Raw genomic sequence first — 25,848 nt, forward strand, 5'->3', positions numbered from 1 at the left:
CATAAATGATTAAAAATTAATACTTTTCTCATTAAACGCTCCTGTAATGCGTCATATTTAAGTAAAAGACGTATATTTGATACATCGCAGTCGCTTTCCCCATCGAAAAATCGCCCTGTCGCGGTGCTTATGTATTTTAATATTTCTCCGCCGTTTATTTGTGTGCGTGTTTCATCGAGATTGCATTCATCGTTTTTTAGCTTCCCCCTCTCTTTCTCTCTCTCTCTCCTTCTCGTTCGTCGTCCATCAAGCGCATAATTGTGGTGGGGATGAAAAACCATCGACGAAACTTGCTATGCTCGATTATTATGCTGCTCCGATTATCGATGTAACCAGCCGGTGGGGAATTAGCGTTGTGCTACAGCAGCATACGACGCGCTCTGGGTGTGTGCGTGCCCTTACACCACCATCATCATCCCTCATCGAGCATCGGGTAAGTGAGCGAGCGAGCGCACACAAGCAATCGCCCCCGTTCGTTCGCTCGCTCACACCCGTACGGGTGCGCGTTTACACACAACTCATCTTCCTGCACGGTGCTCTCGGTGTGTAGCGTGTGTATACACGCTGCTCGCTGCTCGCCTTGCCGTACGAGCGGACGAATGGTTTAGTAATGAAAAATCCGCGAAAGAGTACGCAGGCGGCCACTCTCACACTCGGTCCGGATTTTGTGCCGCTGTTTTCTTGCCGCGGCGTGTCGGTGTAGCAGAAGAAAAGCGTTTTTGTTTCCGTACATCATTTTTCCAACGTTCGCCTGCGTGCCTCCGGCGTGTGCGTGTGTGTGTTTACAAAGTTGTGTTCTGCGTTATCAAACATCAAACAGCGTTTTGTTTATCAGCTTCGCAAGAGAATAGAAAACGGATTAAAACCAGTGCAAAACAACAGATTTTGTGAGACAGTCCTTCGCTTGGTGCAAACACACATATACATACAGTAAAGTAGTGGTTTAGTGGGCGTTTGTTTGTTTTTGTTGCTTATCGAAACAAAACAAGCGAAAGAAAGCTCCGTTTGTGTTAGTCTCCAGCTGTCAAAAGTGTGTGTTTGTTGGTTGAGGTTTTTTTTTTGCTGGAAGAGAAGAATCTAGTGTGTGAATTTTCCCGCATCGCGTGTGTGCATTGAAAAACCCGTGGGCCCATCCCAAAATTTGTGGAATACAGTATCAGCTTTTCCGGAACGGTTTTTCTACACACCAACGACAAGGCAGAGATCAAGAAGCAAGTGCCGTCAAGCTAGTGAACAACGGAGCAGCAAGTTATCAATATTTTAAAGCAGAAAGAAAAGAAGGCCTGCTCCAGTGAGTGTGTTTTTTTTGTCGTGTACGAGTGTGAATCCGATTAATTTGGAAATTGGTTTTTCCCCGAATACATACACACACATATACATATGGTGCCACGTTTTGATGGCAGGTGGATGGTCGTAGTGCGTGCTAGTGAACGGAACCGGCAAGTTGCAGTTGCAGCACACAAGCAATGATTCAGGTCGACCCGGTTGGATATCCGTCAAACGTGAAAGATGAGTCCAGCGCAGATGAAGGTGAATTTAACGTCCTGCTATCTTTCCTTTCGTGTCTTTCCTCTAAAGTCTTAAAAAACGGGCAACCAACACTGAGCGATCAATCCGATCAGGGGCGAGTCGGAGATCAACGATTGCCGACGGCAAACTGTCACCCCGTACTTTAGAGTTGCCAATATCCCGACTCGATCTGTTTGGAGGAAATTTTGAAATTCGAGAGGAGTTCGGCAATTCGCAAAAGCGGGTGAGGGTTTTCCCATACTCTCCAATGCGGGAGCGGCGAATAACGTCTGACAGGAGCAATCAATTATATTCATAACATAACATTTACGTTCACCGCTCTGCCAAGGGAAAACAGTTCCCGCTGTCTCGCTTCCTAGATATCTCCTTCTCGGGGGAATGGGAATTAGGGAGGCAAAAAAAGGGCAATTGGTAAACATAGCTCCACACACACACACACACAAAAGACGTGCGTGGAAAACCGAGTGGAATGGACGGTTGGAAAATAAATAAATTTTCCCTGATCCCTGTATTCCAACAATTTTAATATCGTCTCTCGCTGTTTCGCCCCCCAAAACAAAAAAAAAACTTCAAATCGCAGTAGTTCGTTTTTCCCGGTGGTAACCCATGGCAACGTGGAAAATCGATCGTGTGAGCGTGATGGTGTGCGTATCGACATCGCCGTAACTCCACGACCAAGAGACCACACTAACAAAAACATACACCCAAAACTCACCCCCGGTGAATGGTTTCTGTCTAATCGATTTATTTTATTTTAAAATCAACCCTCTCCATAGGATCCACCCCCTTTTCGGTGGGGGCTCAACTTTGGGGGATGAAAATTGGCACGGATGGTTAATGCTGGTGTTTTTCCAACCTCTATCCATCCATCGCTAGCCGGATATTCCACATCTGTCCGGTTGTGGTGCTGCGCCATGTTTACGATTTATTAATCGAATCGAAATGCAAACCACCACCACCATTACGAACTGCTGCTGCTAATAATGTAATTAATAAACTGATTTTATGTGCACACGGTGAAAAAGCGAGCAAAAAAACGGAAGCAGCGTGCTAAACATCAAAACCTCGTCGACGACGGTCAGATAAATTAAAATGGCTGTGGATAAATGTGGATGTGGGGCTTTGCAGATAAAGCAAAAAGAAAAGGCGCGGAGAGCTTAATTGATGTATGCAATTTCGCTTTACTAATGTGCGTACGTGTGTTTGTGCTTTCCGGTCGTAATTGACGATATTTTAATGTGTGGTAACGAGCTGGACTATCTGGAGATAGAAATCAATGTTGCTTGTGATACATTGATGTAGCAGCAAAGAATACAAAGTTTTTTTTTTACTGTGGTTTCTAGATAAGAGACAAGTTTCTGGAAATATTGCAGCGGAATCTTGCTGTAGGATGAAATATGATCAACTATTAAGTGGCCTATCTGGTGATATAACTGAACTTGATTATTTACCTTTTTACTGAAGATAAGAGTTTATTACGGCTCTTCGGATGATGTTTATTGGGCTGACTAGAGCACACCACAGCCTGAAGGTATGCAATGATAGAGCCTAACGGCAACTTGTTTTACATTTCGCACTGTTTTAGGGTGCTGCTAAGGACTGTTAAGAAGATCACTTTAATGGTTTAACGAATAAAATACAATTTAAATACTTAATTGCATACCTCTGTGCGTTTACACCCAGAATATTCAATAGAATTGAAACGTCTCTGTTTCTATAAAATCATTACTTTTGGGCTGAAGTATTTTCAAAATACCATACCGATCCTAATCTTAAAGAACCTCCAAGTAATATCTAATAGCGTTGTTAGGTTGGGTTAGGAATAACTATTCCGATTTAAGATTCCTAGTTAAGCCTGGTGCCAAAAGTATCCAATTGAGCGAAATAATTGGAAGGAAATGAATCAAAATGTGATTTCTTCATTTATCCTTGGAAAATTGACTGTAAAAATCGATTTCCTTGACGTTCTTGGCTATTATTTTGGATTTATTTACAGATGCAACGATAAATTGTTGCTATTTTTGTATAATATTGACTATAATTTGGTCATACTTTTATGTCGAGTTTACTAGAGTTGATTACAAATAGATATAGTTAAATTAATTTGATTTGAGTGTACTTTGTGAACAGGTTTTGTACAAAATTCTCGATTTTCTTTCCATTTTTCTTGTGGAATCATCTTTTCATCTCATTGCTCATCTCATTTCTGGAAATTTCCTACTTGTTTTACGGCTTACGATGAGCTATATTGAGCTCAACAACCAGAGTGGATAAAATCTTATAGTTTTAGCAGTTTATTTGTTAACGATCTTGTAAACTTATATGTTTCTCTTACGGTCCTCTCTGTTTAAGTATTTGAAAAGCTATCCACTAGAAATATGTCTTACAGAGTTAAACTTTAACCATAGAAAGACTCTTATCGATCAACAATATGAGAATCTGATTTACTTATTCTCAGTCAGTGGTTAACCCAAGCCTGGTTGATGTGATATTATTTAGAAGCTTCGATATGTTCAAAGTTCTTCGAATGATTTTTGTGTTTATTTTGTTTATTGTGTTGTGTGGTACCTCAATAGGAACTGAATATGAGTCCTTTCTTCTGGAATTTCATTTGCTATACCTTTCATTTCATTTGGTGATTTATTTCAGGACAACTAACAAAGTTTTTAAAGAACATTTAGAGATGTTTCAGCTTACTCAAAGAGAGCTTTAATAACGGGTAAAGGCGATAACAAGCTAACTTAGGAGAGGAACCTATTTTGTGTCAAAATTATTGCCTATTGCTTGGAAAGTTGGCACATCGCCTTGCCTTCGCCAGAGTTGTTGTAAAGCAGCCGCACATTATAGCACAAGGCTCCATTCTTTATAGCACCCGTCCTTGATGCATCCGCTTGCTTTGTTGATACGTTAACAGCCATTAAATGTACTTTTAATATGCATTGAACACAACCCCTCACTATCGTTACACTAAACACACATTTCAAATCGATCTAAATTCGAATCGAACACCGCAAATGAGTAAGCAAATGATTTGATCGATTACGACCGCGTGTGTGTGTGTGTGTTACCAACTGCAAACCGACCCCCCTATAAAGTACGAGGAAAACGAGGACTGTAAAACCGGGAAAACAAAAGCCGGAGCCGGAGGTTGAATTTTGTGACCTCGCGATCACAGCGATCATGTTTTATGGATGATTTCGCTTGTAGCCCGGTTGCCGGCCTGGGGGTTTGGTAAAATCCGGGGTTGGTTTGGAGTGTGTGTGTGTGTATGGGGTGAAAAGTAGGCGACGCGGCGATGGGCGGAGTTACGAGCGCGTTATGATTGCTTGATGTCGCCGTTAAATTGTTCGTCGGGTTTGTTGTTGTTTGTGTGTACGACCAGCAGTACACGACGGGTGCCCCACGAATTTGAAAAGCAATGAGGGATGATTTTTTCCTCCCTTGAGCTTACTCTTTTTTCTCTCTCCGTGTGTTATCGTGTGGCGGGCTTTGTTAGTTTCTTGGAAGGGTGCCCGACGATGCCCGTGTTTCGGTTGAATATCGTCCAATCCGATCGATGGATTAGCAACATTATCGCCGTTGATTCGTTCGTCGATTTAAATGTACGTGCACACACACACACACACACACACAGCGATACAAGATCTAATAAATCAAAAAGGGTGCGCAGCACGATGCGAAGTAAGAAGCAGGCAAGAAGCCCGTTGCTCTAGTTCGGTAGACAATTTTGATTACCCCAAACGGTTGGGTGATTGTAAACGGGGTTTCGATCGTTTGGTCCAATGCCAAAAAGATGTTCGAGATGCATTTGATAGATTGCGCATTGATAGGGGTAAAATAGATTGGTAGAGAAAGAGAGACAGAATTCATCCACATTGTAGCATGCCCAATTGGCTCACAGGCGCATTTATTGAAAAGAGTTTAATTTCACGCGCGCAACCAATGCGCCATTTATTTCGGTTACGGCAAGGTCATTTATAAGTCGCATTGCATCATGCTGTGGGAAGTGTTGTAAAACTTTGTAAGTACAAACATTAGAAGGAAAAATAGATTTTGGTAGTATTTAAGGGAGGAATGATTTTATAGAATTCATGCAAAATTTCGATGAAAAATAATGAACCAACCTCAAAGTGGTGTAGGGTGTCTTGTTTGTGAGCTGTATAACGTTTTCCTCTATCGAAAAGAATTAAATATGATTTTTTTTTGTTAAAAACGCCTGATTGTTAAAAGAAGTTTTTTATCCAAAAGTATAAAAATTTCAAGAAGAAGTATTCTTAGTTACTAATATTTAGAGATTAACCCAAACCTTGATTAACGTCAAATGTAGCTCAGTTTGTAAAAAATATGTCTCCTTATTTAACACAATTTGCAGCTTGAGATATTACAATAATAAGACGTAGATAGATTAAAATTTCTGTTATAGAAAAATCATTAATTATTATAAATATATAGACAGTTGTTTTATGGACTGAAGGACTGTTTTGTTTGATATATATAAATTTTAGTCATTGGTGGAAAAATTCACTAAAAATAATATTAAAATATTCGAAAAATTGTCCTAAGTATTTTTTAAAATCCGTATCAGAAAATGTAAGTATAAATTCATTTAAGGTTTATTTTTATCTTAATTAATATTCGTTTTGATATATGAAATAATAAAATATGAAAAGGTATTTTTAGAGTCCAATAAAGTAACAGGTTAGAATATTTGTTTGATTTCTTGATTGATTTGATTTGATGATTTCTTGAAACCCTCCCGAGACAAATATTATGATTTGCTCTCAAAGAATGTTGAAGACATTAAAATTTGTATACATAGCTTTAAAATACCATTTAGCTTTGCTTCAAAATAATATTCCAGCACTTGAATTCGATTTAACTCAAGCAATTTTTTTTATTGTAAAACAATTCCAAATAATTAAAAAAAAGATAAAAGTACATTTAAAAAATTTCAATGACATTTAAAACATCCTTCAAAAGCACATTCCAACACCAAAAACGAAGGAATTCGTTTAAGAATTTGTTTGATATCCTCATTAACGCAGCCGGCTCTTATCGCTTATCGCCGTCTGTAGCCAAAAACACAAAGGGTAGAATATAATTTTCCAAAGATAAACTTTAATGAAAGGATCCTTACAAGAGGGAAAAAAGGACACACACACACAAACACCGGACCGTTTGAGTCCTTCCGAACCGGACGAACCGGAGAAAACTTGCCTCCCCGAGAAATGACCGTCATTAAGTGAGTAGATAATGGACGTAGAACAACACGCGACCCTTTCTGCTTTCTGCCGGAATCTGCCGTCGAATGGTTGTCCGCTTTTCCTAGAAAATTTCCCGCCAGAGAGTGATTAAAAATTAAGATACCACCAGGCTGTGCTTTTTTGTCTCTTTGCTTAAACACAACGGAAGTGACAGTCAAAACAAACAGTTTTAGGTAGAAATTGTTCGAGTAAATAAGTTAAAAGAAGGCACAACCCACAGGGTAGGGTCATCGGTTGCAATTTAAACTGTTCAACCTGTGTTTGAAAAGTGACAACGCGACGGGGGCGATAAACGTTTAACTTCAAAACTGCAGTGATGATGATGGGGAGTGCAGGAAAGGAGAGTCGAAGAAAACGGGAGCAATAAAATTGTAATCCGCTCCGTAAAATGGTCTCGCCCCGGGGATGAAGATAAGATTTTTATTGTTATTGTTATCCAGTTATTGGCTTGGCTGGCTCCAGCAGTTGACCTGATGCTAATTCTTGGGATGACAAGATATTGTGAGGAGTGTGCGCTTATTACAGCTGCTGTTGTCGACCAGATTCGGCGCGATATCTGTTTCTTGTTTTATAGTACCCAGTTTTCGATCTGGTTCGTCGTTCAATGACATTCCCGATGGTGATGATGATGATCATGTCCAGCACATCGATTCGAAACGATCACACCCGGATCACACTGGAGGCATATATTTACCATCTCAATAAATTTTCACCCCCGTCGGCCATCGTTTTCGTCGGAGGTCCAGCTGGACCACGGTGAGCCGGAACAGGTTCGTTCTGGCATGTATAAATTACCTTCTTTTTAAGGGCAGCCAGGTATTACGCCCTCTCGTCGACATGTCGCGGAAAACCTGGCGGGAGAGAAAACTCCTGCCTAGAAAGCTACGGGTCTTAATCCTCCCGGAAGAAAAACACCGTCAAACCGTCAAAGCCCCTTGCGAACAACAACTCACCCGGAGCGACTAATCATGCCTCGGTTGGTGTCTGTGGGCTATGAAAATGGGCATTAAGCTGGTGTGCCGGATCGGATATGGGGATAAATCGATTCGACGATGATGGACCAGCGGGTTTGCGTGAAGACATTTTCCCTTCTTCCGTCCGGCCAGCAAAACTGGTAATTGTAGTCAGTGATTTCGTTTTTGCCTGCTCGTTCTTCCGTACGACACACGTCCGATTCGGTCGTCGGTGAACTCGTTTTGTTGTTTCGCACCGATAAGGAACTCCAGCATTGCGGCAGCTCCAAACTGGTGAGCTGCGTCGACTGGACGACGAAAAAAAAAAACAAACTAAACGCTTGTCCACGGAAGAAAGAACGGAGAAGGACAATCGACGATGGGGTTATCCCTTGGGCAAAACACTACCAACGGAAGCTGTACACGGTGGACAGATGCGTTCCGAGTGACATTCCTCAAACTAAAGCAATGCGAGAAGAAACTGAAGAATAAAAATGTTTTAAGTAATGTCAAACCCCAAAAACCGATCGGACCTGAAGGGAGCGTGAAGGCGGTCAAATTTAAAATGGACGATCGCGCGCACTCGCTTTCGGCATTTCTTGGCGGAAAACCTCCAATAAATCGAGCTTTACAAACACACATAAACAGACGGCTGCTAATATTGATTGATCGGCAGGAAATATTCGTCCATCGGTGAACGACGCTCATCATAAGCACAGACAAGGATGTCCAGAATGTCTTCGCGATCACTACCATTCCATGGACGGGTTGGTCGTGATTTTGATCTGCTCGCCTGAGCAAGTTCGATCAAACGATCGATTTTTTTTTCGGTTTTTGGCGAACCACCATTTTGTGTTTGGTGGCACAAATTAATAACTCGTTTTGGCGCTGGAGGCCATGATGGTTTTCTGAGGGTTTCTGAGGATTGTGGAACTGTGGAACATTGGCAAAGAGACAACCTCGCGCTCTGATTTAAATGAGCTAGCAAAAGCGCATTTATTTGCAACAAATAGGAAGAAAACAAGGGTTGTGAGGCCTGCTCGGACGACTCCTGCAATAAAATAACAATAAATAAAAGCCAGCGAGCGTAGTGAGCCGCCAATGAAGTTCAACTCCTTCGCTCCAACCCTCCCCAGGAGGCTCCTCTTTGAGGGGGGGGGGGGGGTGGAAGGTGGGTTGATTTATTAATTTAATTTGCCAGACGAATTATAATTAGCCAATGGCGATGACGATGACGGCAGCGAGTGACAGCAGGCAGGAGGCTCGACTGGACCTCGATGCTTATGGTGATTTCGTTTGACTTTTGACACTTTTTCTCTCCCTCTCTCTCTCTCTCTCCCTCTCTCTCTCTCTCCGTGGACCCACCGGGGGGAACCCACGTTGCGAGTCGCATAAAAAGTGTTTGATATTAGCATAAAGTGCATAATAATATTGTTGAAGCTTCACGACTTGACGAGCACCAGCTCGTTACTGTAATCGTTGCTCTGGTTTGTGTGTGTGTGTGTGCTTCGGGGTATTTAGTTTTCGGATTGGTGAGTTGAAACTCATTTTGCAAACAAAACAAAAAAAAACCTTAAAATAGCTCCCTCAAATTAATAGTTGCACGTTAAGCGGGTTAGCATTTAATTTTCGCATCAAGTGTTGTGCGGTCGCGAGAAAGGTCGCGCGAATATTTTACGCCTCGAGGCGTGTTTGAATTTAACGTTGGGGACGATTTGAGTTGAAGTTTTCGCTGTACGTGTATGATTCGCTCCATCTTATCTGTCCGTGAAAGTGCCGTACGCTGTGTTGGAAGTTTATTAATTTCATCGCAAAAACTCTTATGCTCGCCCTTCCGTAAGAGCCTCCCTTTCTCATGCATGGATGAAGTGCATTGCACATTCAATTGATAATGGAAATGAATCTGCTGCGTCTACTGCTGCTAAAGCAACCCCTATCCGCGGATAAAGCAGACCAAATGGCAAGTACAAGATGTGTCTTCGCCTGAAAGAGTACATGCACACATCCGCAGGATCGCCGACCCCACGTACTGTGTGGCGTGTACTTACTCAAAACGTATCGAACGTCTGGCAATACACGTTGTAGGCAATAAAATAAAAATCAACCCATAACACGTACCACTGGCAGTGGTATTGACCACATCACAAGAAGAATTGGACTCGGTGAAGCAATCAGGATCAGGGTTGGTTGGTTGAACGGCTGTCGGGTGTTGCAAGGAGCAGTTGGGCAAAAAGGAGCAAAGGGAGTGTAGAATGATGTGGTATGATTGCACACACACACACACATACAAAAAGCCCGAAAGAAGAAAATCAATTTACAACGCACTCGGCACTCGGCAGAGCAAAAGGGATGTGCCGTTCGGTGGAGATGACAGGCCAGAGGATATACGGGGAAGATGGCCGGTCAGTTTTGCTCGTGCACATGAACACACACATATCGATTGGAGGCAAAACTCTTCGACCACACCCGGTGGTATGAGCCGGACGGTACGAGGCTGAGGGACAGAGGGATGGTGAACGAAACCGATTGAAGTTATTGCATTCAATTTCAGAATACACTTTTCCTTTCGGGACAAGAAGTTCTCCACCACCATCGGTGGGATGAGTTTTATCGTTCGATTGTCAAACAGTGTTTTTTTCTTTTATGAAATGTGGATGAAATGGTTGGTTCGTTCGATTGGGGGCTTAGTTTATCTCGCTGCTCGAAGGATGATGAGGGGCCGCCCGGGTCTATAAAAGGGTCGATCGCATTCGTGCAGGGCGCAGCTTATCGGTGTAACCGGTCATCGGGTTGTATGGGTGCGTGCGTGTGTGTAGGGGTTGAAGAAAATAAATTAACACTTTGCTTTGGAGAGCGAGAAGATGGTCACCGGAGGAAGGTATTGATACGGACCTGGATAGGAAATATGGACTTGTGGAATTGTTAACCCTTATGTATGCGACTGACTGTTAAAGCGACACATTATATTTTAGGGGTTCTGGCTATAGTTAGTAATACTTAACCTTAAATAATAAGTATTTAAAAATGAAATTTTCTCTTAAACCTTCAGTGCCCAAAAAAGACGATGAATTATAAAAATAATGCAGCTTGTTCACAATGTCCGGATTAATTGATATAAAATGGCTTTTTATACATTTATTCAAAAGCATAACCAAGCAAGTTTTGTTGACTTAATTACATCTGACTTACATTTTTGAGCAACTAATCGTTCGTAATATGAATTACCCACAGCTAAATAGTAATTTCTGCGAATTGAAGACACGTCGAGATTTGAACCCATTCCTGGTAATGAGGCGTGTTTTTCTATCCTGCCTTTAACCGTTGAACCAGCACCGTCACGTCGATACGACGGCACTAAATGTTGGTTTGATTCTTGAAGCTAAGGTGTAAAATAAACCTTTTTCAATAAAGGTGAAACCATTTTTTTATATGAGTTGAAAGAGAGAGATCCTTCTTTTATGAGTAAATACTTAAAATTGAAGCATTGCCACAACCTGCTTCCGTCATATACACCTTGAAAAGGAATTCCTTGGTAGCCAAGCTGTCTAAAGACACCTTTTAAGGCTAAAAAGACGAAGCAATTTTTATAAACCAATGCAAAGAATTCTAATGGTTTATTATAAGGAATTAAGTATAATAAATCATGAAGAAGTATAATGAAGAATCACCTCCCAAAATGTCGGCGGAAAGCACTCTTTTCCCTGTCTGGGACGAATTAAACAAAAGCGAGCTTTCATGTTTTGTCAACTGCGCTGCTCGTTTCAATTCCTGCCCTGCCAATCGATCCTCCAAATAATCAGATTTCGTCCAACATCAAGGATGTACCGCAAAACTCAGGGATCTCAGGATGCATAGGAGGTCGCGGGATAATGAGTCACATCGAAGGCGGTGGGCGACGTAGACAGCCGGACAAAACTGCCAACATGCCAAAACTGCATGCCGTTCGTGATGCACTCACCGTGCCCAGCAAATCGGCCGATAAATAACGGGGTTGAATCATTTCTGAACGGTCAACTAAAGACTGCGTGTCGAGAGGAAGAAAGCGAAGCAAAAAAAAGGAGAGCAAACGACCGATCATCCCCGGCCGGCGATGGTGGTTAAGTGAATCGATTCGCTGCCAGGCTGCCCAAAACGGCCGACGACGTCCTGAACCGACCGACGCACTGGGACGGCCAGGGAACATAAATCCAAAATGAGTTAAATTTATAATAAATATTATATATAAATTTAATGTCCCGACAGGACGTGCCAATCGGGCAGCAAACATGTACTTTATAAGATCGAAGCGAGAGAGAGAGAGAGAGAGAGTCTTCGGCTTATGTGGCTCGGAACGGAGTCGCGGAAACACGCGCAAGTAAAAACGCAATGGATGGGTGGTGCTTCAACCCGTAGTTCCCGAAAGGGTCTACGCGGTTGTCGCGGACGGGGAGCGGTTTTTGTTTTATTTATTTGAGTTTCGTTTCGTTCCCGCACAGCGCGCGCGATAAGTAGTGAGGCTTTGCCTTTTGTACGGTTGGTCCTTCGATCGCGCTCGTCGATGCGTTTGATGCCTTGGTTTTACCGGTGTTGGCTGACTGGCTCGTTGGCTGTTTAATTCTCGCCTGCCTTTTATGCCTAATAAACGAATGCCTAAATGGTGCGAAAGATCGTGTGCACCATTCCCGATGGATGATCGCCGTCGTCGGGCGCGTTCTTGGCGTCATCTTTTCGAATGCCCACACCATCATCATCATCACACACAAACACGCATCGGGATTTTGATCGACCAATGTGGCCGTGTATGTGTGCCAGTGCGTGACAGACGTCCGTCGGGGCCCTTGGGGGAAACGATCGCCAGCCAGCCAGCCAGCCAGCGAATGTCGATCGAAGACAGCCGGGTTCTGTGTGCTTTTTTTTGTTGCTTTGCCTTACGCGCTCATGCGTACACGCGTTTATCGCTCGCGACGTACGTCAACGATTGGTTTTGCCATTTCATCCATCCTCACCGACTCTCCAGCTTCCAGCGAGGATCGCCGGCTTTATGCATCGTTATTAAAATATGGAGTTCTTGTCGTTGGGTTCGTGGACGGCTCAGATGTGTAGGCCTGGCTGTATCAACAACAACAAAAAATCGTCACACACACACACACCGTTCAGAACTCCGGCTAAAAGTCCTTTACGAAAAGGGACTTGCGTCGATACCTTCGAGTATGGCCTTTTTTTTTCACTTCCAACCCATCAAGCCGCTTGTATCGCCGGTACAGAGCACGCCCAGGTATGCCAAACGGGAATGGCGATCTCATTAAAACGGCCGTGTACCACCCCAATTTATGGACGCGCTTTTCATTTGTGCGCCGGTGAGTGCTAAATGGAGAGTTGCCTCACTCTATATGGATTAAAGATTTTTGAGGTTAAAGCGATCAAGTGTTGCGATCGTTGTTTATTACCGTCCATCGATCAATGGCGGTTGGAGTAGTCTCGGTGGGCCTGGTCATCCAGATGCTCTTCCCGGTAGTTTTGACTTCTTATCAAATGGGCGATGGCGGCTGTGTTCATCGAAAGGTCTTGTCCTGGGGTCGATCGTCGATCGTTTGCATTGGTTGTAATACCCGTGAGCCCCATATCGGGGCGCATAAACATGCCAAAGAGGTGTAGAGAGATGTGAAAAACCCGGGGAAAAGGGAGGAGGGGCGGGGGGGCAATTTTTATCACCACATGTAGCTTAAGCTCCTCTCGTACTCTTCGAGACTACCCTTGCAGGGTAGCAAAGCGGAAGGGATCGCCGCCTTTTTTTTCCTTCCGACAAACCGCGAATGCAAAATACGAGATGCGAGTGAGTAAAACAAGTTTTTCTTCCCGACATTTGAGGACCGTGCGGTGAAGATCGAGGTAGACGGAAGGAGCAGTGATCGGGGTGATCGAGAGCATAATTTGCAAACGAACCGACCGCGCAGAGATTACGGACAAGCAAACTGAAAGAGACGGCGAGCGAAAGAGGCAGGACCCGTCGAAGGGTTTCAAAGTAGGGTTTTATTTAAATTTTGATTTCGCCCTAACCCGGACGCGCTCTTTGAACGGTTGAAAGTCCCGAAAACGTGTTGCCATAATTTTACCCCATTACTTCTTGCCCATGTCCCCGTACCACACCGTTCGTGTTGCTGATTTCTTTGTCTCTCTTTCATTCCCTCGCATCCAGATATGAAGGAGAATGGTTGTACAGATAACGAGAACACAATCGCGAAACCGTCGGCGCAATTGTTAGCGAAGATGTCGGAGGAATTTGCCGAAAAGGCGGCAGCGGCGGCCCGGCTCAGCGATCATCATCATCTTCATCATCCGCATTATCAGTCCGGTGCGGCGACCGGACGCGCCCATCACCAGGATCGTCCCGACGGCCCGGGTAACGAGGATAATTTAAGTGAGGACGAAAACAATGAGGATGAGGAGACGTCGGCAACGGTGGCTGCGGCGGCGGCATCCGATCGAGCGGCTGTGAACGATCGAGCCAGCAGTGAGCGTGACGGCGAGGAGGCTTGTGATGAGAAGGCGAAGGGTGGTGAGTGTACAACCGGGAGGAGTAGTCCACGATCTCCGGTGTCACTGGTCGGGCGGGTTAGTGTAAATGAAGGTCTCGGATCGATGATGGGCGGTAGTGATCATCGCGATGATCCTTCCAATCTAGCGGCAGCCGCAGCAGCGGCCGCTCTCGGTGGTCCAGCCGCAGCCGCAGCCCTGGCAGCGGCGGCCGCAGCAGCAGCAGCAGCATCGGCAGCGAAAAACACGAACCCTGCCGCGGTTGGTGGAGGAACCCTACCGGCGGGAGATTTTAATCCGGCGGCGGCGGCCTTTGGATTCCCGCCCGCAACAACACCTGCACCCGGCATGTCCATACAAGCGTTCCAGAATGCGATCGCCCAGTTCACGGCGAACGCACTCGCTAACAACATGGACAATGATACTGTGGTGAAGAATCTGGCGATCCTTCAATCGGCGCTGTTCACGCTGCAGCAGCAACAGTTCTTACAGTTCCAACTCATCCAGCATCTTCAATCGCAGCTGGTGAAGAAGCACACGGAGAAGGAGGACAGTCCGCTGCTTGGTTTGGCTGGGGCAGGACTCGCGGGGCTCGGCGGCAGTGTGGGGGCCGGTGTAGATAGTGCAACGATCGGTTTCCTCAACAACAACAATAACAATCACAGCCAACACAATCACAACAAGGGCAGCTTGCAGCATCACGCGAACAGTAACAGCGGCAGTCGACATCATCATCATCAGCAGCAGCAGCAGCAGCAGCACCATCACCATCAGGCGCAGCAACAACCACAGACACAGCATCTGCAGCAAAATGTCAAAAATGAGCCTCAGGATTTGCGGAAATCTTCGCACGGGTCCGCGGATCAGGATGAGGAGGAGGAGGTCGAGGAGGAAGGGATTGAGGACGCGTTCAGCAAGAGCTACCAGATGGCGAACATGATGGCGGCGGCTGCGGCAGCGGCCAAATCGCACGTACCACCGCACGTTAGTGAGCTGTTGCGGCCTTCGATCCATTCTGTCCCGGAAGAAGAACTAAGGTAGGTGCACTTTGGTTTGGTTGTTAGCTCGTTTTTGTTTGTTTGTCCTTCTGTAGCAGATCTGGCCATTAGTTGCATATTGGAATGTTGTTTTGTTTCGTTTCGCAGGAAACCGAAATCGTCCGACACTGGTAGCAGTATGTTTGGGCTAGGTGTCTCCGACAAGCGGACAGGCAGTGACCAGTCTGCCGGTGGACAATCGAGTGGGTCTTCGTTAGGAACTTCAGGCTCGTCAGCACCCACGACTCAATCGCTCGCTTCGTCGAATGCGACCAACACATCCGGTCGGTCGGAGAAGGACGAGATCCTGCCCTACCATCAAGATCATAGTGGATCTACGGGGAGTTTCTCGTCGCTGGCGGCCAACATCATCACCGATCACGCACCGTCCATGCTCGGTGAACCGAACTCGCTGGCCATGCTGGAGAAGAAGGCCCAGGAAGTGTTAAACTCCGCCTCGCAGGGCATCCTCTCGAACAATCTGCTCGATGAGCTAGCGTTCGCGAACGATAAATCATCACCGAATGGGCGGAACGATGCGGCACTCTTCAAGCACCGGTGTCGGTATTGTGGCAAAATCTTCGGTTCCGATTCCTCGCTGCAGATCCACATCCGATCGCATACGGGCGAACGGCCGTACAAGTGCAATGTGTGTGGCAGCCGGTTCACGACGAAGGGCAACCTGAAGGTACACTTCCAGCGCCACTCGGACAAGTACCCACACATCCCGATGAATCCGAACCCGGTGCCGGAACATCTGGACAAGTACTTCCCACCGCTAATCCCTCAGGAAGCTCTCAAAGAGCAACAGCAGCAACAACAGCAACAGCAGCAACAGCAGCAACAACAACCGGGCCAATCACCCTCGCAACCTTCGTCCATGCCGACCGGAGGTCCTGGAGGTCCCGGAGGGCCGAATGGCCCGGCCGCTTTCCCCGGCGTTGTAGACGGGCGTGCACCACCCGGATTTCCACCGCGTGGATTCTTTCCCGACTTTTACATCCCGAGGCCACCCCATCCGCAGCTGCAGGATCTGTTTGGTGCGGCGGCCGCGGCGGCTGCCGCGAATGATGCCGCCGCACGCAATCCGGTAGATTTGTCGCAGATGAAGAAACCGGTTGATCCGGTACCGACGCCGACGCGGGATGCGACCCCGGAGATGCGGAACATGCACTCGCCCGAGCTGTCGAACGATGCACCAACGCCCGGTGCGAAGATCAAGCAGGAACCGATGGACGAATCGTTGGATCTTTCGGACAAGTCTACGAAGGTGACGGGAGGATCGGGACGATCGACTAGCACCCCGATCCAGCACCATCGGGATATGGACGAGAGCAAGGATGGTTCGAAGGACGATGGCCAGCTGATGGATCATTCGGATCACCTGAAGGAAGACAATGGACCGCTGGGGTCCGGAGCACTCAGCGTGCTAAACACCTCCACCAGTGAGAAGGAGTTCCCGCTAAAGTTGAAAAACAATTCAATCGAGAATCTAGCTACCGTGCCCTCTGTTTCGCCACCTTCGAGCTCTTCGTCCGGTTCGCTCTACCAGGACACGGTGTTGGACCCTTCCTTCTACGCGGCACATCTTCCACGCCCCGACAGCAATGACAGTTCGTGGGAGAACTTTATCGAGATCTCGTCGGAAACTTCGAAACTGCAGGAGCTGGTGGACAACATCGAGAACAAGACATCGGAACCGAACCAGTGTCTCGTGTGCAAGAAGGTCCTCTCGTGTCGCAGTGCGCTGCAGATGCACTACCGTGTCCACACCGGTGAGCGACCGTTCCGTTGCAAAATCTGTGGCCGGTCGTTCACCACGAAAGGCAATCTGAAGACGCACATGAGCGTCCACCGGATAAAGCCTCCGATGCGAACGCTTCACCAGTGCCCGGTGTGTCATCAGAAGTTCTCCAACATCTTCGTGCTGCAGCAGCACATACGGTTGCACACGGGCGAGATGACCGATCTTACCCCGGACCAGATCAAAGCGGCCGAGATTAAGGATTACGAGGGTGGCGTTCCGCCGCCACCGCACCCGGACGCGTTGCGACTGAACCCGTTCGGGATGCGTCTGGCCAGTGAGTTCCACCAGCAGCAGCAACATCTCGCCCAGCAGCAGCAGCAACAGATGCAGCATCAACAGCAGCGGCAGCAGCAAAACAAGCGATCGCTGGAGCATTCGGACGAGGAGAATGATCACGAGAATGGACCGCGCCCGTCGTCTGTCGATCGTGGCGTAACTCCGATCGGCAAAATGCCCAAAGTTCCGATTCACGAGAAGCTAAAGGTTAAAACCGGCCTAACCTCGCCGGCGATCGAGAGTCAGGTGGAGGATCTTCGCACGATGAACCTCCAGCGGCTCTCGATGCGATCGCTCCCGCCAGCGGATGATTCGTTTTCGCGAGATTCTTCGTCCGCCAGCCCTACCACCGCCATGTCCACCGGCTCCGAAGCCAAGCGTCTCCGTTCGTCCAGCCCCTCGAACACGTCCTCCCCGACGGTTCATTCGCGCCGTTCGCCGATCTCCACCCCACCGACCGTTGGCGGTGCGGAGCAGGCGAGTGCGGCCGGGCGGGCGGCTGCTGCTGCGGCCGCTGCCGTTGCCTTCCCGTACGGACCGCCGTTCCTCGGTATGCCCCAGTTCCCGCCATTCATCAATCGGCCACCATTCCTGGGGAATGTTCCGATCGTGCCACCCGGGTCCAGTATGCCACCGTTCGGACTGTTCGGTAAGTACGCAGCATCAATATTCTGTCCGTTCCCTTCCGCCAACCAAAAACGCATCCCTCACCCTATCCTCCTCATACCGTCCGCTTCCGTCCTCCATCCCCACCGCTCTCTCTCTCTCTCTCTCGCTCTTTCTCTTGTTTTGTTACGTTACCTCTTTCGCATCCTCAAAAACTATCTATGCCTGCCTGCCATTTGCACACGCTGCCGCCATTTGCCAAACTCGTTGTTGCGCATCGAGCGATCGCGCCAAACCGATCTCCGAGTGCTCTCCCGGCGCCCTCTCGTGTTTGTTCCTCTGTTTTTTGTTTGGTCTTATCTTTGACAGCGACAAATAAAAAAAAAACAACACATATCAACCTCCTTTAACTCTTCCCCGATTCAATTTTCCACCTTCCACACCAACAACTTCTCCCCACCTACCTTCCCGTCCCAAATGTCCCGCAAACCAAAAACAACGTTAACCATATCGTTTCAGAACATTCAGATTTCTTATTACAGAAAATTTGATTAATTGTAGGCGTTCGTGGAAACACAACAACTTGTAATATTTGCTTTAAAACTTTCGCCTGTAATTCCGCACTCGAAATTCATTACCGAAGCCATACGAAGGAGCGCCCATTCAAATGTTCAATCTGCGATCGAGGATTCTCTACCAAGGTAAAGGAACAAAACAAAACAAAACAAAAAAAAAACCCAAACCCAAAAAACAATGACAACTCTTCCTCCCACACCCTGTCTCTCTTTTACTCTATTCCCCACCCCTTCTCCACCATGTGTTAAGTCAATTCATCCTTGGTGTTTGGGAGTTGAGTGTACAAAATTCGTTGGCCTTTTTCTTTGTTTTATATCCCCGGTTTTTGTGTAATTAGTATTCACGTGTTGCGAGTCCCTTAAACTTCTTTGGCTTTAATATTTCTATTTTGTTTTCGTGTTTTAATTATTTCTTTTCCAATTTTCACTAGTTTTTCTTCCTATTTTGTTCTGCAAATTGCTAATTTCCCTTCATCCTTTACTTGTTCTCTTTCTCTTGTGCTATTTTTTCTACTTGGACCTTTGTAGTTTTTTGTTTTGCGTCCTGTCTGTCTCTTTGTCTTTGCCCCACTTTCTCTCTGTTTGATTGAGTGTATTTTTTGTATGGCTACGTACTCGGAATTGTAAAACAAAAGACAAAAGCAAAAAAATATTATTAAAGCACAGAGTTTAGGAAGAGTGTTCCGCCTTTCGGGAAGGTTTTCTTGCAAATATGTCTTGAAAGTACCTAAAACAATAATATCTCACACACACACACACACACACACACACATAAAAGGATCACTTACACTTAACAAGAGAATAGAAGGGATCAAGCCCATCAACCCGAGGATCGCCGGTTCCGCTACGTTTGACAGTTGTGAAATTTGACAGGCTTGACAAATGTCAACATTGCGTCCCGTTGACAATTATGAGACGGCCAACAATAAGGACGGCCTCTCCGGTTGGATATCATAATCCAAGTAATAGTAGGGCGTTGTAGGAGATCCGATCGCGGGTGACAAACAAAGACGTTACGCTGCGGTTCGTTGCATTTGTCTTCCAGTGCTGCCGGAGTGAAAGCATTCTGTCGAAGGGAAGAAGAACAGACCGAGAACTGATCTTTCTTTCTGAACTGATTCTTTTTGCGTTGGTACAATGAAGTTAAGGAGAAAAACTACTTCAAGAGTTTTGTTTTTCTGTGGCTTTGTCTACTTTTGCTTATTCGTTGCTTGTCAGGCAACAGGCAAAATCTTTAGCGCACAATTACACGCTCCGGTGGAGAAAGGTAAAGGGAAGAAAGCAAAACAACTTAGAGAAACGGAACGATTGAGGATTAAAATAGGCGATTAAATGTCGCTTGGAATCGAATACCGTGTACACCGGGACGCACGGAAATTGAGACGAGATCTTCTAGAGGAATTGAGGACAAAAATAGCGAAAGAATTTCATGTGCTCGGAATGTACTTATGGTTCTTCGGGACTAAAGCAAATAAAACGGAACACACACACACATGCAGGGAGGGAAAACAAATCTCTCAGCTAATGTCATTTGTCGATCGATTGTGGTGACATTTCGATTTCGGTTGGTTGGAAAATGTGAGGAATTTTATTTGAAAAACTTTCCCTCACTCACTATCGCCGTGTTCTCGACGAGTCCATAAAGAAAGTTTGCCGGCGTGCCTGAGGGATGGCTCTGGGATCGGAGGCAGTGCAGGGTTTGACATTTAGTGGTAGTGTAGACACTATCGGGGACTGCAGCTAATTGCTCGTCCCGCATGTTTCTTTATTTGCATAGTTTTCATCACGCAAAAGATCACGCGTGGTTTTTTTTTTGCTGATGATGCGGTTGTCTCGTCTAAAATTAAGCACCCAGAACAGTGCATCACTTAAATACGGGATCTGTTGCTTTCTTTCACCTCTACCGGGTTATTTATGCGATCGACGGATCGATGCTCCGAAATGTCCGCACCGAAAGCGTACGAGTATCGAGATGTATCGACGAGCGCACTCTACTTACGCAATGCGTGTGTCTCATTGTCGTCGTCGCCCGGGAGAGATTGTTTGTTTCCATTTCGTTTTTTATTTATCTCCTGTTGTTCTTTCTCTTCTGTGTTTTGTATGTGCATTTTTTGCCTTCTTGTTGAAGACTTTTCGTTTTTTCTTCTTTGTTTTTTTAGTTCTATTTTCACCCTCCTTTACCATAATCGCTATACCCGCTTGCGTGTGTTTGTATGAGTTGTGTTAGTATTATTATTATTATTATTGATGTTGTACTACTTGTGTTGTCTTCTGTGTGCGTGTTTTTTTATGTAGCAGCTTGTTTTTTTGGTGTTTTTGTCGAAGTTTCATGTTTCTTTCTCATTCCTTAACTCTTATCGGAGCGAGGACTCTCACTTACACATATAGGGTGACACTTTTTATCCTTCTTTTCTCAATTACACTTTGGATGTGTACTCTTGGCGAGTGAATTCGTGATCTTCTTTTACACGAAAACATCTACAACAAAAAAAAAAGCTTCTGTCCTCATTGCTACTGACTTCCCCGAGCCGCTTTGGGGAGCTCAGTCTGTCTGCAATAAATTAGTGAAATGTTTTGTTGCGCCCAAGTGCATTCCCGTTTTAGGAAGAAAAGAAGCAAAATGAGAATTTAAATTAAAATAAACAGAAAAGAGAGAAAGACGAAATGGGAAGAATGTTTGGAATGGAGAATTGTGGGAAAAATAGCCCACCCGGAGAAGGAAGCGAAAAAGACAACAAACGAAGTTTAAAGTGTTGGAAGCTTATTTTTAATACTGCGCTAGAATTGTTGCTTCTCGAAAGATTTCGCCTAGCGAATTATTGTACCACGTGCTCGGTTTTGTTTTTGCTTGTTTTATTTACTTCTTTCTTTAAGCTTTTTTTTTCACTTGTTTTGTTTTATTTACTTTTCCCCCCTATTTCCTTTTCTACTGCTTCCCATTTTGCTTCCCGTGTTTTTTCTTATCCCTAGCGTTCCATCTATCTTGCTCCTTCCTGTGTATTACTTTTATTCTTTTAAAACAGATAAAAAATATTTTATACAAACTTAACTAACTTTGTTCTTCTTCCCTTTGCTGCGTTGTTTCTCTTTGCTTATTCCCACAGGGAAATATGAAGCAGCACATGCTCACTCACAAAATCCGTGATATGTTCGGCAGCTCGGGTGGCAACTCCGGGGATGAGTCACGCACCCAAACCCCACCCCAGGACAACCATTCGCAGTCTTCGAATGGTTCGGAATCGCACCAACACCACTCATCCCACCAGCAGGATGGCAGCGCCCAGGACTTTTCACCTTCCGGTGGTAGAGGTGGTGGTGGTGGTGGTCATCGTTACGGTGACGGAAGTCGTGAGCGGTCCAAGTCCGCCGGGTATGAGGATGGCCCATCGAAACCTTTGCTCGAGATGGCCGACAGTTGCCCAACGCAATCGGCCAAATCGGTCGACGAGAATGGTGCCGGCAGTATGGCGTCGATCGCTTCGGATCGGGGCAGTTCACCGACCCCGCTGATGGCTGGCAGTGCGGCCGCTGTAGCAGCCGCTGCAGCTGCGGCCGCCGCCGCCGCCGCCTCCAACAACAACTACAACGAGTACGGCATGGGTAAGGACGACCTGAAGAACTGGTGCCAGAAGTTGAAGGAAATGCCGGAAAATATTGCCGCAAGTTGATAATGTACGGGCCTGGGACGCACTTCCGGACCGGCGGGGGACGGTTAACGCATGAAACACAATCGAATTTCTCTACCAAAAAAAAAAAAAAACCACAAGGAAGATGCTGAAAGCTGACACGAGTGAGTGTGTGTGCAGCAGCTGTTGAGATTTAACAAAAAGAAACAAAAAAGGAGGAAAAATAATCAAAAACTAAACACACACATCCACACGACACGATAAGCAGTGTTCAAAGCAGGTGAGATTATGGTGGGAAGGACTCCTGGTGAAGTGAAGTCGCCGTGTTACATATCAAGAGGGGCTCGTGTTTTCGTTCATATTCCACTCATCTGGTTTTCCTTTCGTACTGGTTTTTTGTAAATAGCAGCAAATGAAAGTTATATCTATATACATATACGCCACGGCACTATCATCTATCACCACCAACATTGCAAACGATTTTGCAGAAGGTTTTCAAAAGAAAAGGAGAAAAACAAATGGCGATAAAGCAAACAGTAAGTAACAGCATGTTATAAAAAAAGTGAGTAAAAGTGTTAGATAAAAAAAACCCCAATGAAAAACAAAAAGAGAAAACAGGAAAAGATGAACAAAACAGGAGGAAACAAGCGAAAAAAAATATAGGAAAAAAATGCAAAAAAGAACAACAAAAAATATACAAACCCCCCTCTCCCCACAACAAATCTAAATCGCTGTATGTGCGTTGTGTGTGTGTGTGCGTGTCAGTGTTTAAGTGTATGTAAATGTACAATGTATCGTGTAGAAATTGCAAACAAAAAAACTGTAGTTCAAACGCAAACGCTCGACGGAAATGTGCAACAAGTTGGTGGAAAACCTGGTGTGTGTGTGTGTGTGTAAACAAGAAAAAATCAAACTCTGAGAGAGAGAAAGAAAGAGCAAATGCAGTGGGAGCGAGCGCGTTTTGTTTAAATGTGCATGCACGCAAACGCATATTATCAAAGACAAGAAATGAATGAAAAACCCTTATATGTAGCCATTAAGTTCTAAGTGTGTGTATAGCTGCGACAGCAAAAACAATGAGAAGAGAATAGACAAAGGAAGAGCAAAAAGGAGGAAGAAAAAGTGTAAAGAAAAGAGAGGAAAAAAACAACAAACAAGACAGAAAAAAGGGAAAACCAAACAATCGGAATTGTTTCACAGGAGGAAAATAGTAAAACGGCAGCAAAGCAAATGAGGCGTGTGTTTCATCAAATCAAATCAAACCGGTGGAAAAAGAGACAAAAAAAAGATGGAAAAATCTTCTTGCAAAGAAAAGCGATGCCCCCAAAATGGTTGATTGTTTTGGTGACCCTTTATGTGTGACAGTGGTTTGAAGTGAGTGTTAATCATATAATGACTAAACACAAGTACATAAACAAGAAGGACAAAAGAAACGCAAAACAACACACAACAAGAAGCATAAAGCACTCCTTTCACTTGCAAAAAAACAAAACAAAAAACAAAAATGTGACAAAAGAAAAGAAAAGAGAAAAAATGGAAAAGAAAAACAACACTGTTTTATATTAAGATGAAAACATGCGACGAAAAGAGCATACAGCAGCAACAGAAGAACACATACAGGAATTTGTGCATATAGGAATTTGTGTTTTTGTCCCTGTTTTTCTGTTTTCTCCTCACTCATTTCCTCAACCCCCACCTCCCTTCCAAAAAATCCTTCCCGGCACTCAGATTAAAGTTTCCCGTTTTTGTTCGGCCTTTTCTCTTCGCTCGTGAAAGCTCGGTAAAGCAGCAGATCGCAATTTTCGATGATGAAACAACATTTTTGTGATAATTTATGTTATTATGTATACATACACACACACAAAAACATATATATGTATAAATATATGAAGCTAGAGCTACTGGGAACTATTATTCGTAGGTATTTATACTCCTTTATGTTTAAGGCACTGTTTTTTTAATTATTATTTGGTTCTTTTATTAATTTGTATCATTTCCATTTAAATAAACCAAACCACTGTGGATGAAAAATGACAAAAGGAATACAAATCGGGGTTTTGTGGAGTTTTTTTGTATGTCTTTTTGGAGAGGGGTTTCATTCAGCATCCGAAAAACACAGGTAAGTAAAAGGTTAAGGAAGGAAGGAATTTGAAGAGAAACCATTGTTTCTATTTTTAAGAGCGTGTGAGTGTGAGTGCGTTGAATCCTTTGAATGCATCCTAAATTCAAAATCTTTTTGAGTGTAACTGGATTCAACTCATCAGTAAGAATCGTTTTGAATGTCTTTACTACTCCTTGATCCTAAGTGATCCTAAGATCACACGCTCTTTGCATCGACCAGCGACTCATAATTTTATCATTCTAATTACTCACTCTTTTGAGATTTGCTTAGCGTTCCCCTCTTTTGCGTTTTAAATCACTCACGCTTTGTGGTTTTTAGCCGCTCACTCTTTTGGGATTCAAATCACTCATTTGTTGTCTAACTTTTTGATCACTCTTTTGTAGTTTATTTAGCGATTCACTCGTTTGCGTTATAAATCATTCACGCTATTTTCTTTTGAGCTTTTTTGGAATTCAAATCACTCATTTTTTTGTCTGACTTTTTGCTCATTCTTTTGAAGTTACTTAGCGATGCACTCTTTTGGGGTAGCAATCACTCACTATGTATTCCGACTAGAGATTCAAATATTTGGGATTCTACTCAATAATTTAGTGTGACTAAAACACGTCTAAAGTGTTTTGCTACACTATTTTGATTCCAAAATCCTAAAGGGAGTGGTTCATTATGGTAGATTTAAAAGAGTTTAATTTTTAAATCTATGTTTAAAAAATATTGTATCGGACCGTAATACTTAATAAATAAATAAATAAATTTATAAAATATTGAATAGAACAGTTCTTAACAAAGAGTGAATAAAGTCTAAAAACAGTCGGTGGAGAGATTGAGCCAGTTGAGACGCAAGTTAAATTGCAAAGTATTAGTCGAAGGATAAGTGCTATGTATTATTTTTTCACAAAACTCACAAAGAGTAGTCAAAAGATTTGAATCGTTATAGTGACTCTTCTGCTCTTATTCAACTCATTGAGCGATTTTTTCATCTCTATAGTCCGCTGTGTGGTTTAGACCTCCCATTAGAAGCGAAAGGGCACACGTGCTAAAGCTAAACACGGTTAATTTAGATAAAGGCCTCATCATCATCATCATCATCATCATCTTTCTGAACGTTTACCGACATTAGCTTTCCAGTCACGCAGAATCTTCATTGTTGTAAAATTTTCATCATAGTTCCCGGTGCCCTAGTTCGTTTTTGTTTCCTACAAAAAAGGGACGAAAAATAATTACTGCCCAGCATTATGTTCCGCATTCCGCAGAGGCACGGCAAGCAGGGACATGCAGAGTCATGTCGAATCATCGTTTTGTTATGTAATTTATTCGTAACGCTAAATGTAACGCATAACTTACGGACTACCGGAACCAAAGTGGGCGCCTAGCCTAACCTAGCTACCGGTGGCAGATCCTTCGATACGGTATGATTTGATTTTTTTTTAATGCAAACGGTGAAACGATTTGTCATTTTTGTGATGCGTAGTAGGCGAGATGTAGTTTTTGCTTTGGGGAATAAATGTACAGGTGTTAGTTACTATGCTGTTACCATGGCAT

The 25,848-nt window shown here is 44.5% G+C and overlaps 1 protein-coding gene across 5 annotated transcripts; it reads left to right on the forward strand.

Moving 5' to 3' along the window:
• On the forward strand, positions 1-23,122 carry LOC118510667 (homeotic protein spalt-major-like). Of its 5 annotated transcripts, none has more exons than XR_004906053.1 (5): positions 1-1,530; positions 13,923-15,297; positions 15,406-18,029; positions 18,529-18,687; positions 21,666-21,798. XR_004906053.1 is itself a non-coding variant. In XM_036052807.1 (5 exons), exons 1-5 carry the CDS (start codon positions 1,467-1,469, stop codon positions 22,227-22,229), a joined length of 4,767 nt encoding a protein of 1,588 aa, XP_035908700.1. In that variant the 5' UTR covers positions 4-1,466; the 3' UTR covers positions 22,230-23,122. The 5 variants fall into 5 exon arrangements, 4 of the variants coding, with proteins under 4 accessions (XP_035908701.1, XP_035908703.1, XP_035908702.1 ...); XM_036052807.1 differs by having other exon boundaries at positions 4-1,530; positions 18,548-18,687; positions 21,666-23,122; XM_036052808.1 differs by lacking the exon at positions 18,529-18,687 and having other exon boundaries at positions 21,666-21,849.
• Positions 23,123-25,848: the final 2,726 nt, after the last annotated feature.

Source organism: Anopheles stephensi, chromosome 3 (genome assembly GCF_013141755.1).
Source record: "Anopheles stephensi strain Indian chromosome 3, UCI_ANSTEP_V1.0, whole genome shotgun sequence".
Taxonomy (NCBI): Eukaryota; Metazoa; Arthropoda; class Insecta; order Diptera; family Culicidae; genus Anopheles; species Anopheles stephensi.

What these genes read in the sequence shown, in the direction of transcription:
- LOC118510667 (XM_036052807.1), top strand. Translation starts at nt 1,467, where the DNA reads ATGATTCAGGTCGACCCGGTTGGATATCCGTCAAACGTGAAAGATGAG. An exon ending in TGAGTCCAGCGCAGATGAAG is followed by an intron (nt 1,531 to 13,922) that starts GTGAATTTAACG and finishes CCTCGCATCCAG; the next exon opens with ATATGAAGGAGAATGGTTGT. An exon ending in ATCGAGGATTCTCTACCAAG is followed by an intron (nt 18,688 to 21,665) that starts GTAAAGGAACAA and finishes TTATTCCCACAG; the next exon opens with GGAAATATGAAGCAGCACAT.